Source organism: Stomoxys calcitrans, chromosome 5 (assembly GCF_963082655.1).
Source record: "Stomoxys calcitrans chromosome 5, idStoCalc2.1, whole genome shotgun sequence".
Classification (NCBI taxonomy): Eukaryota; Metazoa; Arthropoda; class Insecta; order Diptera; family Muscidae; genus Stomoxys; species Stomoxys calcitrans.
The window spans coordinates 15,918,660-15,934,825 of record NC_081556.1 but is presented as its reverse complement, the minus strand read 5'-3'; the positions used below and the strand labels follow the sequence as shown (position 1 = coordinate 15,934,825).

General features: G+C 39.1%; 1 protein-coding gene across 1 annotated transcript; it reads left to right on the top strand.

Annotated features, from left to right (window-relative positions):
- The first annotated feature begins 2,343 nt into the window (after positions 1-2,343).
- Positions 2,344-15,819, top strand: LOC106083252 (uncharacterized). The gene is made up of 5 exons (XM_013246164.2): positions 2,344-3,841; positions 7,946-8,057; positions 8,134-11,249; positions 14,966-15,183; positions 15,260-15,819. The coding sequence occupies exons 1-5, from the start codon at positions 2,495-2,497 to the stop codon at positions 15,618-15,620; spliced, it is 5,154 nt and encodes a 1,717-aa protein (XP_013101618.2). The 5' UTR covers positions 2,344-2,494; the 3' UTR covers positions 15,621-15,819.
- Positions 15,820-16,166: the final 347 nt, after the last annotated feature.

Sequence of the window (16,166 nt, the reverse complement as noted above, 5' to 3'; positions counted from 1 at the left end):
GACAAAATCAAAACAAATGTCAAAGAGAAAAAAAATGAGAGTAAAAAAATAACTGTCGATCGCCCTTAGTTTTTTAACACAGAAACTTTGAATCAAATTAAACGCTTAAAATTCATAATATCAATAAAGATAGTCCACAAAATGTATAATGCGCCTCTGTACAGCAATTTATTTAACAATTTCTTAAAACAAAAATTCTACCAAGTAATGGCAATTGGCTCTCTTTGCACCTCCCTCACCAAACAACTTAAGAGAGCACAGCTGTCTGATGAATGCGTTTTTGCACAAAACAAAAAAAAAAAGATGCAAAACAATATAAAGCACTAATTTTCATTTACTTTGCATATTATTTAATAAACGAAATGTGTAAAATGAAGGGGAAAACTCACTTACCTATGTTCCTTCCTTGTTTGATTATTGCGGCAATTATTGAATGCACATCCAAAATGCAATTTCCACGTGAGCTTACAGTCATACAAACATACACACACGCACAAAACTAAGCACTAAATTTATTCACTTCTAAGCAGCTTTTAATTACCAAACATTCACTTAAATCTGTTTTTAACCACAAAATTATTTCACAAATCGAAAAAAGACGCGCCATTTATTTGTTAACGCACTGCACTTTCCAAATTTCAACAACCTCTTTGGTTAGAACTGCTAACAGAAACCTTGTTTGTTTACATTTAACATCACGATTACAGTTGAAGCACAATACCGAGCAAAGTTTGCACACACACATTCACTTGTATTCATGATTTTTGTCATCTTGTTGATCTTTAAATGCACTGCAATTTTTGCTAGATTTACTTATTTTTCTTTATATGCTTTTATAATTATCACTTATTCTGTTTATTTTGAAGCACGATAAACTAAATTGCATCCTTTCTCCTCACGTAATCCTTTTTTAGTGACGACCGTCCGCGCTTTGCTGCTGTGCTTAAACAACATTGTTCACGAAATAACATTTCGTTTGGTTTCTGCAGTCAATGAATGTCACAATGTGTGGCGGCTGTGTGCCAGCTTTAACAGGGGCGAATAAGAGGTTGAGAAGGCCTAGCTTAAAAAGAGACTGAAATCATCATGTTAAGCAACAACCTCACTTTATGAGTTTTTATAAAACTGTTATAATATTGAAAACCATTTAAAGGCTATCGAAACCAAAATGCTTTGACTATGCAATTTAAAAAATACGATGGTCATATTTCAGGATTAATAAAAGGTGAGTAGACATGAGCGTTTAAAACCTAAGCGATTTGGATATCAAATGAAAGGTATGAGAAAATTAACAAAAGTGAACTGGTTGCATTTGACCGTGGGTTTTCAGGCCAGAGAAAACTAGCGTTTTTATTCACAATATGGACCTTAAATCGCCTGATTCGACTTAAAGTTGCTAAATAATAATAAAGGATAATAAAGGGATTCAAAATATAATTTTGATTCTTAGTGGTCCCGAAGGGCCGCAAAAACAGATTTCGTGTTCGGCAGTGGATATGTTTTAGGCGATATGAGCTCAGCTTAAGAATTTAAACCGGTGAATGAGTTTAAATAGGGTTTAACAGTTTCTGGACCGACATACACATTTGGACCTAACCTAACGTAATAGACCTAAAGGTGAAGGAAGGAAAGAGGACGAAGGACTTGAGTGGGGCACACCATGCATACCTGCAGGGAAGGTTGGTTCGGACGGCTCTCCACTAAGCGGTACGAGAAGTCGAGACGTCTCTCCAACGATAGTGACCTTCTTAGATATTGTGGGGGCATTTGACAACGTGGAAAGAAGGCCGATGGTCGCAGACGGGAGAGTGACCCCTCTCGAGTATCTCCTGGTGGACAGATTGGATTGTAGTGTTTATCGCATATGCGGACGATGTCGTACTACCGATACGATAAAAACCAGCTGACGAAAGCCTTAAATCCGGATTTAATGAGCAGTGTAAACGGGTTTTTATTATGAGTGCAGTTTTTTTCACCTTTCAAGGTGGGTACCCATTTTTTTCTCACCTTTCAAGGTGGGTACCCATTCAACCTAAACCTAATCTATAATCTCAAGACAGTCAAATCGTGCAATTGGTGTATATATGGCCTGTCTGAAACGAATTTAGGGTGTTTTTTCGGAAGTATGTTAGTGTTGTTCAACGTTGAATGGAAGTGTTGGGTTTTACCGTGAGGAAACATTTTCGACGCCCTTTTAAATAAAACACCCTTATTTGGCGAACTTGGTATTAACCTTAACGTGTGAACGTTCCTTTATTTACTGCGACCTTTTGAATTTTCGAAATTGGGTAACTCTCAAAGAGAAGATCAACAGCTGTAAACAGAAAAAGAAGAAGACTGAGATTGCACTGCAAATCTGCAAATTAAAGTTGTTTATTTGTTTATATTCATATTTTGTCGATTATTGTCAATTGTGCGTGTCTGTTCTTGTTTATGTAATTGATTTTGTGTACCCCTATTGAAGGAAAACGAAGAACAATGTACAATAAGAGAAATGGCAGCTGAACAAAAGGAAAAAGACCCATGGACAGATTTAAGCTTTGATGATGGCGATTTACAAAAGTTGCTAGACAAACCTCTGGACTCCATAGATAATTCTCGCTTGCGTGATGCGGAACAACATCGGGGCTTCGATAGTAGTGTTGGAGATTCATGGATCTATCCCATTAACCTACCATGCAGAGCATACCAAATGAGCATAGTACAGGCGGCACTCTACCGCAACACACTGGTGGTATTACCCACAGGCTTGGGAAAGACCTTTATAGCTGCGGTGGTTATGTACAACCTGTATCGATGGTATCCCCGAGGTAAGGTGATATTTATGGCCCCTACCAGACCTTTGGTAAATCAACAGATTGAAGCTTGTCAGAAAATTATGCCCTTCCCGCGAAAGGATACCGTGGAATTGACCGGCAAGTTGCAAAAGGCAAAAAGAGCTGACTTATGGAAAAGTAAACGGGTATTCTTTGCCACTCCTCAGGTAGTGCAATCGGATATCATGGGCAGTTATGTGGCTGATAGTGAACATGATGGAACAACCTTTGATGATTCCTCTAGTGCAAACAAATTTGAATTCCCCTTTGAAGACATCAAACTTATAGTGATTGACGAGGCCCATAAAGCTAAGGGTAAATACGCCTACACAGAGGTAACTCAGGCCATAATGGCAAGAAATAAATATTTTCGTGTAGTGGCACTTTCCGCCACACCCGGTCGTACCATGGAGGATGTGGCTGAAGTATGTCGAAATTTATTAATATCCCATATAGAAGTGCGGTGGGACACTTCTCTAGATGTTCTGCCCTATGTTCACAAACGTTCCATGCAAACAGTGGTGGTTACCCTAGGCGATCGCATTAAGGAAATACGTGAAGAACTTTTGGAAATTATCGATCCCTATTTGAGACAACTGATAGATTTTCAAATGCTTTCGGGATCCTTGGCGAACATAAATCGAAACTTTCTGGTATATGAGCAGAAGCGTTATCAGGAACGTTGTCTGCACAATGGCCGCCATCCTCAACATTCGGCAATAAGCAGTAACTTTGCCATATGTATCAGTCTCTATCACTCGTTGGAGCTGTTGGAACGTCATGGCCTGCGTGTTTTTCTTAATAATTTCGAAGAGGATGAAGATGGCAAAGGAAAATTTGTGCTACAAATGGAACGTCGTTTGAGAGATATGATTGACCGCCTAAAAGATGAAGTTGGCCCTAATCCGTTTAATGTATCAGCAGGCCCCATGACAAATGGTCAGATAGCTGAAATGCCAAAAGATTTAGATTTTGGACATCCGAAATTTGAAAAGGCACGAGAGTGTTTGCTAAAGCATTTTAAGGTAATTGAAAAAGAAATTTTAAATATTTTATTATATGCTGTTAACTTCTTTTATGGATAAAGGATAACCGACCCGATTAATTTTTAACAGATAGTAGATTTTGTTTTTTTGCTATCATGGGCTGTTTCATCACTAATTGTGCACTACAATGCAGTATCCTTAGTGCTGTGTCTCAGGAGCCAACCCAATCACACCCTAGTAAGTAGGGCCCGGCACAGGATTTCTATAAGCACCACACAGGCTGCAACTTTGAGCTCTAATCTGTGTGGTGTTCTTCGCAAAAGATAGCTGGGAGCTACCGGGTGCTCCATATGGTGTAGCTTCAACTGCAGTCGCGGAAAATCAGCAGTATCAAGTGGAGAGTACCGGTGGCTCTGGCTCTTGCTTAAATACTAAGTGCATATGTTGCTCAATATGACTAGGCGGGTTATTGGCGCCTTTAAATAAAAAAGAGCTATCACGTTCCCGCGGCAATCGGCCTTCTCGACCGGAACGACCTTGCTCATCTAAAGAGCTTAACAAGCATTGCCACCTCCAAATGCAAGTGTGGTTGCAACAACAACAGGGCCAGAATCGTTATTTACTATTCTATAAGAGGCAATAGTTACAGCGGAAGAACAATTTTTATATTTGGCAGGTTTGAGCAACATTTATGGAGATACAGTAGCTGAGGTGGTAAACAGTAACCAAGTTAATGGCGTTCTTAGAGTTCATTTACACTAAGCTTGAATATTTCGATCTTCTCCTTTTAACCACAAAGTCTGCAAAGGTGTTCATATTTTGCTTCCAGAATTCTAATGATCATCAGCAGCCTAACGTCGTTCTATATTAAGAGACATTCTCCTTAACAAAAAAATTGTATCACAGTGTCTTGATCGACACGAAAACCTATGTCATTAGCCCAATCCTTTCAAAATACTAGCGAATTAGCCCAATCTTGCCAAAATACTAGAGCAGGCGAGGGCTGGTCGATGCCGTGGCGTTGCAAATATCTGTTAGTGACTTATTCAGGCTGGCGCCTTTAGAGCCTTCACCTCCATCTGACTTTCCACATAAATTGTGAACTGGTAAACTCGTCGGTAAGTCTTGCCCGAAGAATTTCTCTGCATCGGTCTTGGCCTCACAAGGCACGTCACCAGAGTCTTAGCGCCGCTATCCACATGATTCGAGATTGTTTAAAAAGGCAGTTGTGCAGTTTCGACATCGTCTTTACAGCTTTCAGGACATTGAAAACGTTCCATTAAAAAAGCTTCACTAGTCCAGAAGTCTTAATGATTCCAGGTTCGTGAAACTTAATAAAATCCCCTGTTTCTGTGTCCTTGTTCCTATCCTTATCCTTTCCTTATACTTATCCCTATCCTTATCGTTATCCTTGCCCTTATACTTATCGTTATCCTATCCTATCCCATTCTATCCGTATCCTTATTCTTGTGCCAGTCCTTGCCCTTGTCTTTATTTTTGTCCTAGTCCTTGTCCTTATCATTAGCCTTATCATTAGCCTTATCGTTATCCTTATGCTTATCCTTATCCTTAATATATTTTCATCCTTTTCATTATCCTTATTCATGTCCCAGACCTTGCCCTTGGCCTTATTCTAGTCCTAGTCCTATTCCTTATTCTGGTCCTAGTCCTTGGCCTTATCCTTATCTTTATTTTAATCCTTATCGTTATCCTTATTCATATCCTTTTCCTTATCCTTATTGTTATCCTTATCCTTATTCTTATCCTTATCCTAAACATCATCCTCATCCTTATCCTTATCCTTATCCTTATCCTTATCCTTATCCTTATCCTTATCCTTATCCTTATCCTTATCCTAATCCTTATCCTTATCCTAATCCCTATCCTTATCGTTATCCTTATCCTTATCCTTATCCTTGCCCTTGTCCTTATCTTTATTTTTATCCTTATCTTTATTTTTATCCTTATCGTTATCCTTATCCTTATCCTAATCCCTATCCTTATCGTTATCGTTATCCTTATCCTTGCCCTTGTCCTTATCCTTATCTATATCCTTATCTTTTTTTTTATCCTTATCTTTATTTTTATCCTTATCGTTATCCTTATCCTTATACTTATCCTTATCGTTATCCTTATCCTTATCCTTATCCTTATCCTTATCCTTATCCTTATCCTTATCCTTATCCTTATCCTTATCCTTATCCTTATCCTTATCCTTATCCTTATCCCTATCCTAATCCTTATCCTTATCCTTATCCTCATTCTTATCCTTATCCTTATCCTTTTCCTTTTCCTTATCCTTATCCTTATCGTTATCCTTATCCTTATACTTATCCTTATCCTTATCCTTATCCTTATCCTTATCCTTATCCTTATCCTTATCCTTATCCTTATCCTTATCCTTATCCTTATCCTTATCCTTATCCTTATCCTTATCCTTATCCTTATCCCTATCCTAATCCTTATCCTTATCCTTATCTTAATCCTAATCCTTATCTTTATCTTTATCCTTATCCTTATCCTTATCCTCTCGTCTCCTCTTCATCTATACTCTCGTCTGCTGCTACAGGGTCTTCAAGATTAATCGGCCTGAGGCTTCGAATGGAAGTGGATCGGTGTTTCATGGTTCAGCAACATACATCTCCTAAAAATCCACTTATGAAACCGCATGGCAAAGGGTTCTGCCTTCTGTAACATAGTAGGCTCTATAAACCCATGCCGTCCTTTTTTCTTGTTGTTTCTTGTAGAGCACAACTGGCTGCCATGGGATTGGTTGTTTTTGTTGTAACCTGACGTTGCAAGAATAATGAGTCTTCGTCTGACTTCCTAGTCCACTCTTCTCTCTGAGATCATCCTGACTTGGAAATGCTTCCTAGATTCTCTAAAAATCTGGCTGCTTCAACTGGTTAGGTTCATAGTCCCTCTGCAGACAGATTTGCTGGTGTTGCAAGACATCTAAATTGGTGATTGGTGTCATGGTGTGTAGTAACGCACTCAAGGCAAATTTTTGTAATGGTATCGTCTAACCTTGAGCGATAGGAGCTCAGTCTGTTACACCATCCGAGGTCCTTCTAGACAAGTATTTCTCGTCACCAGCTGGTGGTGGGATGGGTGGTGGGCGCACACCAAGGACTTTATTCGATCGGTACGATAAGGTTTCACTAGTTACTGCATCTTGGGGGATATCCTCTATGAGGCAGTTGTGAGCGGAACCGAGAGGTGTTATCGGACTGCGTTCTTAAACATTCAGGTATTCTTCTTCTTGTTTCTGGCAGGTGGGGGTCCGCCCTCTGAGTGGGAAATTCAGATGGTTCTCTCGATGGCAAATCAGGAGAAACAGTTTAGAAAGAAGTTCACAGAGGTTCTTAACCCTGAGGATCTTAGTCTCCTCGTGTACATGGTCGGCTCCATTCTATGATGGTCTTTAGTGTGGCGCCATTTCACCCAAACGCTTGAGCATCAGCATCGATAATTCAAAGGGGCCCTTAGCTTTCGAAGGCTTATAACCTCGGTAACGTCATCTGTACTGAATAGTTGTAGTGCAGTTCTGAATGGAAATTTCCGTGCCTTTCTTGAGGCGCTCCATCTCGCCTTGTATCTAGTTTTGTCCTTGATAAATTGTCTTCCAAAATGGTTTGCACATCGTTTTGAGTCTGGTATCTGTTGTGCATTGCAGACAATTGCGACCTATCATAGGCTCCCTGATAGGTTGTTCAGTGATCTCACTGTTGAACGCAATCTATGGGCACCAGTGCTTGGGGATTACTCGGTTTAAATGAATTCAACGCTCTGACTATACTCTTCTCTGTTCTCATGTCCTCAACCAGCGCCAGTGACTCAACACTTTGTTTTACCAGAGAGGCATCAATAGCATCGAAATCTATCGGTTGATCGCCACATCCAATACCCCGAAAAGTTCATCGCATCTAGGAGTTCAAGAATAGTAAAAATGAACCAAGGCTCCTTATTTCTTGTTGTGATTCTAAGAATCCTTGTCTATAGGTGCTTAACCCCCTTTGTAGATAAGAGGCTCTCTTAGACAATTTCACCTCGCTTTTGTTCCATTAACTCTATCATAGAGTCTTTTCTTCGTCTGCTACAGTTTCATCCTTTATTTACACTTTTCATTTCTTTTACTTGCAGGAGAACAAAGAATCCCGAGCCATAGTCTTTTGCGAATACCGAGAATCGGTATTGTTGATTTATCGCATGCTACTGCAGCATGTACCCATATTAAGGCCAAGATGTTTTGTGGGTATGAAACCCTAAGGCAACTTTGAAATGAAAATATTGAGAGCCACTTTCACCTTTTTCGTTTTTTTTTTGTATAGGTCAAGGTGGTACTGGCAATTTAAGGGCCCTAACCCAAAAGCAGCAAATCCAAATTATGAATGATTTTCGCTCTGGCAAGAGTAACATTCTGATAGCTACCTCTATAGGCGAAGAAGGCATCGATGTGGGTGAAGTTGATTTGATTGTGTGTTTCGACATCAGCACTTCCAACCCCACCAGATTTGTGCAACGCATTGGACGTACTGGACGCAAGAAAAATGGCAATGTGGTAATGTTGGTGACCGAGGGCAGAGAACAGCAAATCCTAAAAGATGTCCTAAGCAATAAGGATCAGACAAATAAGAAAATCCTTAGATCTAGTGTGGTGCAGCAAGCCTTGTATAAACATGCACCGCGATTAGTGCCCACCGATTTAAAGCCAACATGTCAGCAGACATATATAACACCCTACGAAGATGATGAGGGGGAAGGAGAAGGGAAGCCGAACAAAGTTGCCGTTAGCAAAAAGTCGGGACAAAAGGGTGTCAAAGTCCCTGAGAAGGGAGCACAAGATTTGCGTAGATTTTTCAACAAAAAACCTGTGAGAGAAATGGACGCAGAAGATTTGGAATTCTTTGAGCTGGATGCCAAAATGACTCAAGCTCGCCCTGGAGTGCATACACAACAGAAGATGGAGAAAAGCTTGGGTGGTATCAAAGACCTTTTCAAAGATTTGCAATCTCCAGCGCCCACACAAAAGGCACAGAAAAGACTTAACACCAAACCCAGCACCAGCAAAGAAATTCCCCAAATTATTATTGGAGAACCCATAGATTTGTGTGATGAAGACTCTTCGGAGCCTATTGAGGAACCATCGCCCAGAAAACGTTTAAAATCAGAGCAAAACAGCCAAAGCTCCATTAAATCCTTTTTGAGGGACACCAGTGATGGCAAGGCCCTTGCTGATGATGAAAACACAACCAAAGATCCAACTGCTTCTCAGGAATTTTTGAAGAAATTGACTGAATTTATGGAGACAAACTTCACAACTCCTCCTGTGCTGAAACGTGCAAGAATACAAGATTTGAACTATCATTTGAGGTCTCAAGAAATGTCCAATGATATGAAACATTTATTGCTTACCGGCAATTTGGAGTTTATTAAAGAAAATCTGGAACAAATGAAAGTCTTGAGTGCTCTACAGGATTATGAAAATGAGATGGAAGAAGAAAAGTCCATTAAGGAAATCCATCATATTATAGTCACTCTGTTTGGAGGCGTGGAACAACTGGAACAATATTTGCAAGATGTTGATATGGAAAAATTCAAAGAAGAATCACCAGCCATAGGCATTGGCTACTCAGATGATGAGGATTCTGGCGAAGAAGTTTTGTTTCAGCAAAAATTGGATAAAATATTTGGTGATCTTGGTCCGGCCTTAAAAAGTGAAGAAACTTTTGATTGGGTTCAGCAAAAGTACAAAGAAACTGAAAGATATAAAGAATGGGAAAAGGCAAGAGAGGACTCCATTATGGGTGTGCAAGAATCCATGGTCTATAAAACATATGTGCAAGGAGAAGATGATGGGGAGGAAGAAACTCTTAACGATGAAGTTGATGATGTTTCATTTACAGAATCCAAATACTGCAGTCAATGGTTGGAATTCAATAAGCCAGATATAGCCTTCAAATCGACGCCTATGCAAACTACCACAAATAAAGTTCTTAATCTAAGAGGCGAAGGAGGGGTAAGCAAAAAAATTAGTTTATTAAACAAACTGGAGGAAGTTAAGGAAGAGGAAACAGTGGAAGATGAACCTAAAGAACCTTGGAAGGCAAATAAAGAAACAACTTTGAATAACTCCAGCTCCAGTAAATTTTTGGACTCTTTGTTAATGTGTGAAAAGGAATTGAACACATTGTTGCTGGAAAGGCGACAGGAAGAAGGGCATCACAAAAATGTGGTGAATGAAGATGATGATGATTCTACCTCCAGAGATACTGATGTGACCACAGGTTCCTTAGCCATGCCAGAAACTGAATATCCAGAAACCAAAGCTCCAGAAATATTGTCTTCAACTTTGAAACCCACCAATGGCCATGATATAAGCAATGCTTTGGAAGATGATGAAGAGGATGAAATGTTTTTAGCTGCCTTGGAAGCTGAAATGCGTTATACACAAAGCAAAACGGAGGCAAATAAGGAGAAAACGCTAAACACCAGCTCTGATAGGGATAAGACACCTGATGATCTGATGAATATAACCACAAATGATGGAGCTGCCTTGAACCTGGAAAAAAACTCATCCAGCGTAAAACTAACACCGCCTTCCTTAAATTCCACCCCAGAGTTACTAGAATTTCAAATGCCTGCAGAGCAACCCAAAATAACCTCCAATCTACCAACACCTCCCGAAATTTCTATACAACATGAATTGGATATTGATATGGATGCCTTCATGGAACCCTTTCCCGAGGAAGAAGAACTTCTTAAGAAGAACCAACAACCACCACCACCAAAAACACAAACACTGCCTGCTAGAAGAGAGAGCCTTAAGGAGAATTTAAATAAAGAGTCTTTGGCTCGCCACTCACCGGATTTGTTTGCCGAAGATCATGCTAAATCTCCCAACTTATTGCAAGTCAAAGTTGTGGAGCGTAAACCCAACACTCTAGCCTCTAAACTTTCCTCAAAATTAAATGTAAAAAAATGTCAGTCTTCCTTAAATCCTTCTACGACAACCGCAAACGTCTTCAAATCGCCTCCAAAATCTTTAAGCAGTCTCACATTGTCTTCTCCCTCAACCCGCCTGCCCATCGATAAGCAAAAAAATGAAAAGTCACCCAGTCTCTTTGATATGTATTTGAAAAATGCCAAGGGTAGAGTTAAATTACCCAGTGCCTTGAGAAATACCTCCTCATGCTTGGGTATATCGTCCATGAGTGATCAAACAGCTGGTACCAACAACAATTCACCCGCCCTGCCTGCCACACAGAATGAAAGCCTCATTGTGCTGAGGAAATCTAAAAATCCTCCCAAACGCAAGATATTCGATAGTGATTCCGGCAGTGAAGATAGCCAAAATGATGTAACAATAATTGATGCAGGAAAAGCCAATGGAAATGAAGATAATAGTGATAGTGATTTTGAAAATGAAGTTGCTGCCACTCAAGGGGTAAGTTTTCTTAAGTGATATATCAGCATTTACTGTAGCCTAGTTAGATGTAGTCATCTAAAGTAGAGTAGAGTATACTATTTTGAATAGAGAATAGCTTGTGATGTTTATATTCTAGCTTTAAAATTGTAATGAATAAATTAAATTTTTTACTTTTTGTAAAAAAAAATGTTTTGGCACTTATTTTTCATTATAATTTAGTAACAAACCCTTGTGCTAAGTAAATTTTTGTAGTAATTGTAAAACTTAATTCAAATTATTTTATCTTCTCCCTGTTGTCCAGACTGACCAAAATGTTCGCCCGAGGGGTTAAGGCGGGTTTGTAGAGCCTTACGCCCTGAACAGACAGCTTGGAATTTTAAATGTGCCGAAGTTGCCCTTTGATCGAGATCCCCCATAGTTAAACCTACAAAGGACAAGTCAGGGCGACCAACGTTTACTCGCAGGCAGGAAAGGAACCGGGAGACTTTCTGTTACCTGGGCGCCTCAGCGAGTAACAGGCGAATTGGCCTAAACTCGTGGGACTACTAAATTTCCCATGAACATTTCATTAAAGAACAGGGTATACTTCTCTCTTAAAAATGAGTACAGTCCGATTTAAGTTTAAGCTCAATGATAAGGGGACTCCTTTTTTATGCCGAGTTCGAACGGCTTGTCGCATAGCCACAGCACTTGGTACAGAAGTTGGCAGGAAACCTCCTCAAAAATGTAGCAAGCATTAGTAAGGTGTTAACCAAATTTTCTGATGTTCACGCAGGGATTTGAACCTAGCCGTTCGGCGTTATAGGCCGACATGCAAACTTCTTCTACCCTCTACCATGGATAGCGTATTAAGTTGTTTGAACGGCTTCTCTTTACAAGCAGCTAAATTTCAGCAAAATCAAATACCAATTGCGCCCTCTAGAGGCTCAATAAGTCTAATCGAGAGATGGATTTATATGGGAGTTATATAAGATTATGGACCTATTCGGATCATAGGGTGTCCTTCCAAATTTCGACCAAATCGATTAAGAATTGCGCCCTCTAGAGTCTCAAGAAGTCTAATCGGGAAATTGGTCTATAATGGAGCTATGTCATGTTATAGACCCATTCCGATCATACTTGCCACAGATGGTGGAAGTCATAAAAGAGCTTCTCGTGCCAAATTTCAGACTAATCGGATACGAATTGCGCAATCTAGAGGCTCGGGAAGTCTAATCGGGAGACTGGTTTATATGGCAGCTATATCAAGTTTTGGACTTATTCGGATCATACTAATCACAAATGCTGGAGGTCATAAAAGAGTTTGTTGTACCAAATTTTAGCCAAGTCGGATACGAATTGCGTCCTCTAGAGGCCCAAAAAGTATAATCGGGAGATCGGTTTATATGGGAGTTATATAAGATTATGGACCTATTCCGATCATACTTATCGCACATGTTGGAGGTTATAAGAGAGAGTGTCCTTCGACCAAATCGATTAAGAATTGCGCCCTCTAGAGTCTCAAGAAGTCTAATCGGGAAATTGGTTTATATTGGAGCTATGTCATGTTGTAGACCCATTCCGATCATACTTATCACAGATGCTGGAAGTCATAAAAGAGCTTGTCGTACAAAATTTCGGCCAAATCGAATACGAATTGCGCCATCTAGAGGCGCCATCTAATCGGGAGATTGGTTTATATGGCAGCTATTGATATAGATGGACCTATTCAGATCATACTAATCACAGATGCTGGAGGTCATAAAAGAGTCTGTCATACCAAATTTTAGCCAAGTCGGATACGTATTGCGTCCTCTAGAGGCTCAAAAAGTATAATCGGGAGATTGGCTTGTATGGGAGCTATATCAGCTTATGGACTTTTTCGGATTATACTTGGCGAAGGCGTTGGAAGTCATATGAGAGATTTATGTGCCAAATTTCAGCAAATTCAGATACCAATTGGGCACTCTAGAGGCTCAAGAAGTCTAATCGGGAGATCGGTTTATATGGGAGTTATATCAGCGTATGGATCTATTCGAATTTCACTAGGCACACATGTTGGAGATCATAAAAGAGTTTGTCGTGCCAAATTTCAGCTACGAATTGCGCCCTCTAGAAGCTTAAGAAGTCTTATCGAGAGTGAGGTTTATATGAGAGCTATATCAGCTTATGAACCTATTCAAATCTTGCATTGCACACAAGTTGGAGGTAATAAAAAAGCTTGTCATGCCAAATTTCAGCCACATTGGATACGAATTGCGCCCTCTAGAGGTTCAAAAAGTCTAATCGGTAGATCTGTGTATATGGCAGTTGTATCAAATTATAGACCTATTCGGATTATACTTATCACAGATATTGGAGGTCCTAAGAGAGCTTGTAGTAACAAATTTCAGCCAAATCGGGTACAAATTGCGCTCTCTAGAAGCTCAAGGAGTTGAATTGGGAGATCGGTAGATCAGTTTATATGGCAGCTATACCAGGTTATAGACTTATTCGGATCATACTTGACACAGTTCTTGGAGGTCATAAAAGAGAACTTATCGTGCCGAATCTCAGCCAAATTGGTTGCGAATTGCGCCCTCTAGAGGCTCAAGAAGTCTAATCGGGAGATCAGTTGATGTGGGAGCTATCAGATTATCGACCTATTCGGATTATATTTGGTTGCCCAAAAAGTAATTGCGGATTTTTTAAAAGAAAGTAAATGCATTTTTAATAAAACTTAGAATGAACTTTAATCAAATATACTTTTTTACACTTTTTTTCTAAAGCAAGCTAAAAGTAACAGCTGATAACTGACAGAAGAAAGAATGCAATTACAGAGTCACAAGCTGTGAAAAAATTTGTCAACGCCGGCTATATGAAAAATCCGCAATTACTTTTTGGGCAACCCAATACTTGGCACAGATATTGGAGGCTAAAAGAGAGCTTGTCGTACCGAATCTCAGCCAAATTGGATACGAATTGCGCCCTCTAGAAGCTCAAAAAGTCAAATCGGGAGATGGGTTTCAATGGGAGCTATATCAGCTTCATTGTATACCTACGCGGAAATATTTCGATAACACAATTTTTATATATGTGATAAAAATTATTAATATTATGAAAAGTTTCTTTACATGTATAAAACATAGTTTCATAAATATAAGAACTTTTTTTTTCATAAACGATCATATTCATACATTTTCTTTCATTAAGAATTTTCGTAATATTTATGACTTTTTTCATATATGTAATAAAACTTTTCATAATATTTATGAACAAAAGGTTATGAAAGCCGATCATTACATTTATGAAGGAAAATTCTCTCTGTATAGAATAACGGAGAGTCTACCGATGTCAGCAATCCTCCAGTGATTAAAAATTATTAATATTATGAAAAGTTTTTTTGCATGTATGAAACATAGTTTCATAAATATAAGAACTTTTTTTTCATAAACGATCATATTCATACATTTTCTTTCATTCAGAATTTTCGTAATATTTATGACTTTTTTCATATATATAATAAAACTTTTCATAATATTCTCTCTGTATAGAATAACGGAGAGTCTACCGATGCCAGCAATCCTACAGTAACTAAAAATTTTGTAAATTCGGTACCTGTAGATGTCGTAGATGTCTAAAACTTCCTTTTAGAAAAAAATAACACTTGTATGATTCAGTCCTAATTATGCGTGTTTTCTAGATTATTAATTTGACTAATCTCTCCCTAATCCTCATTTCAATCACTTGTTCTCCAACATTGTCCATATAAACAGACTGAACGAAGTAGTATACACCATCGAAGAAAACGAAGACGTTTTAACTCCTTCATCGATCAAGAAGCAGCTGTAAGCGGTTCCGAAAACAGTGAAGATGAAGCTGAACATTCAGTGGGTTGTTATTTGCTCGATTCGGTGGTGGTGCAAAGCGATGAAGATGATACGGATCAGGCATCCACGTCACACATGCAGGCCATGTATTTGCAATCACTAAAGTAAGTTTCCTTTTGAAAAGAAAAGGATTTACCATATTATAATGACTAATAAAAATACCATTGTATTCTCTTGCAGAAGTCCCCAGAATAGAAGAGGGGCTTTTAAAATTCCTGCTCCTCGCGTTTTTAATGATCATTCTCACATCTATTCGCAAGCAGTGCTGCCCGAGGAGATATGTTCACAATATGTTCCCGATTCATTTGTGGTCGATGAGGATGATAGCTTCATCACTAATAATCCTAATGTCACTGAAGTCTCCATGTGTCCTTTGGAGAGAGCCGAAAAGATTTTAAAAGATCGTAGAAGAGCTAAGAAAAAAGCCAAATTGGCAACAGGCCAAACTAATGCCAAAGGACCCAAGCAGAAAAAAAGAAAGGTCCATATGATCGATGATAGCTCGGAAGATGATGATGATGATGACATTGAATTTGTTTAAGTCCTTAGTATTATTGCCTTAAAAACAAAAAGACTGTTTTGCCATATTGTACTCAGTGTAAAGATAAGCGTTTTGTTCTCTTTTAGTTACAGATCTGCAATTGTTACTTACCTCGCATTACTTTTAGAAACTGTACTTTTTTTAATGTCCATAAAACCTACTTTTTAATTGTGTTGCGGTCTGTGTTAGAGAAATTGTAAGTGAAAAAATTCTAAATATACATTTGGATGTACATAAAACAGCTCTAGTTGTGTATTAGTTACAACTGGACAACTGGAGGTCAATTTCTTCAGGTGCAATGGGAGGCGGTCGTTCTCCAAGGACTACATTCACCCGGTAGTCACTTACCGCATCTGCTAACGTGTCTGCATGAATGTTGTCTAGACCCGCTTGATATGCCGCTTGATCTAGAGCTTCTTTCATGTAGCGCTGAACCTCACACTCTAGATCATGTAGATCTACCTTAAGGCTTCTGGGCGGTGGATATCTATCCACAAGATGATGATTTGGATGGTCTCTGCGATAACAGCTCAAAAGGTATTGCTT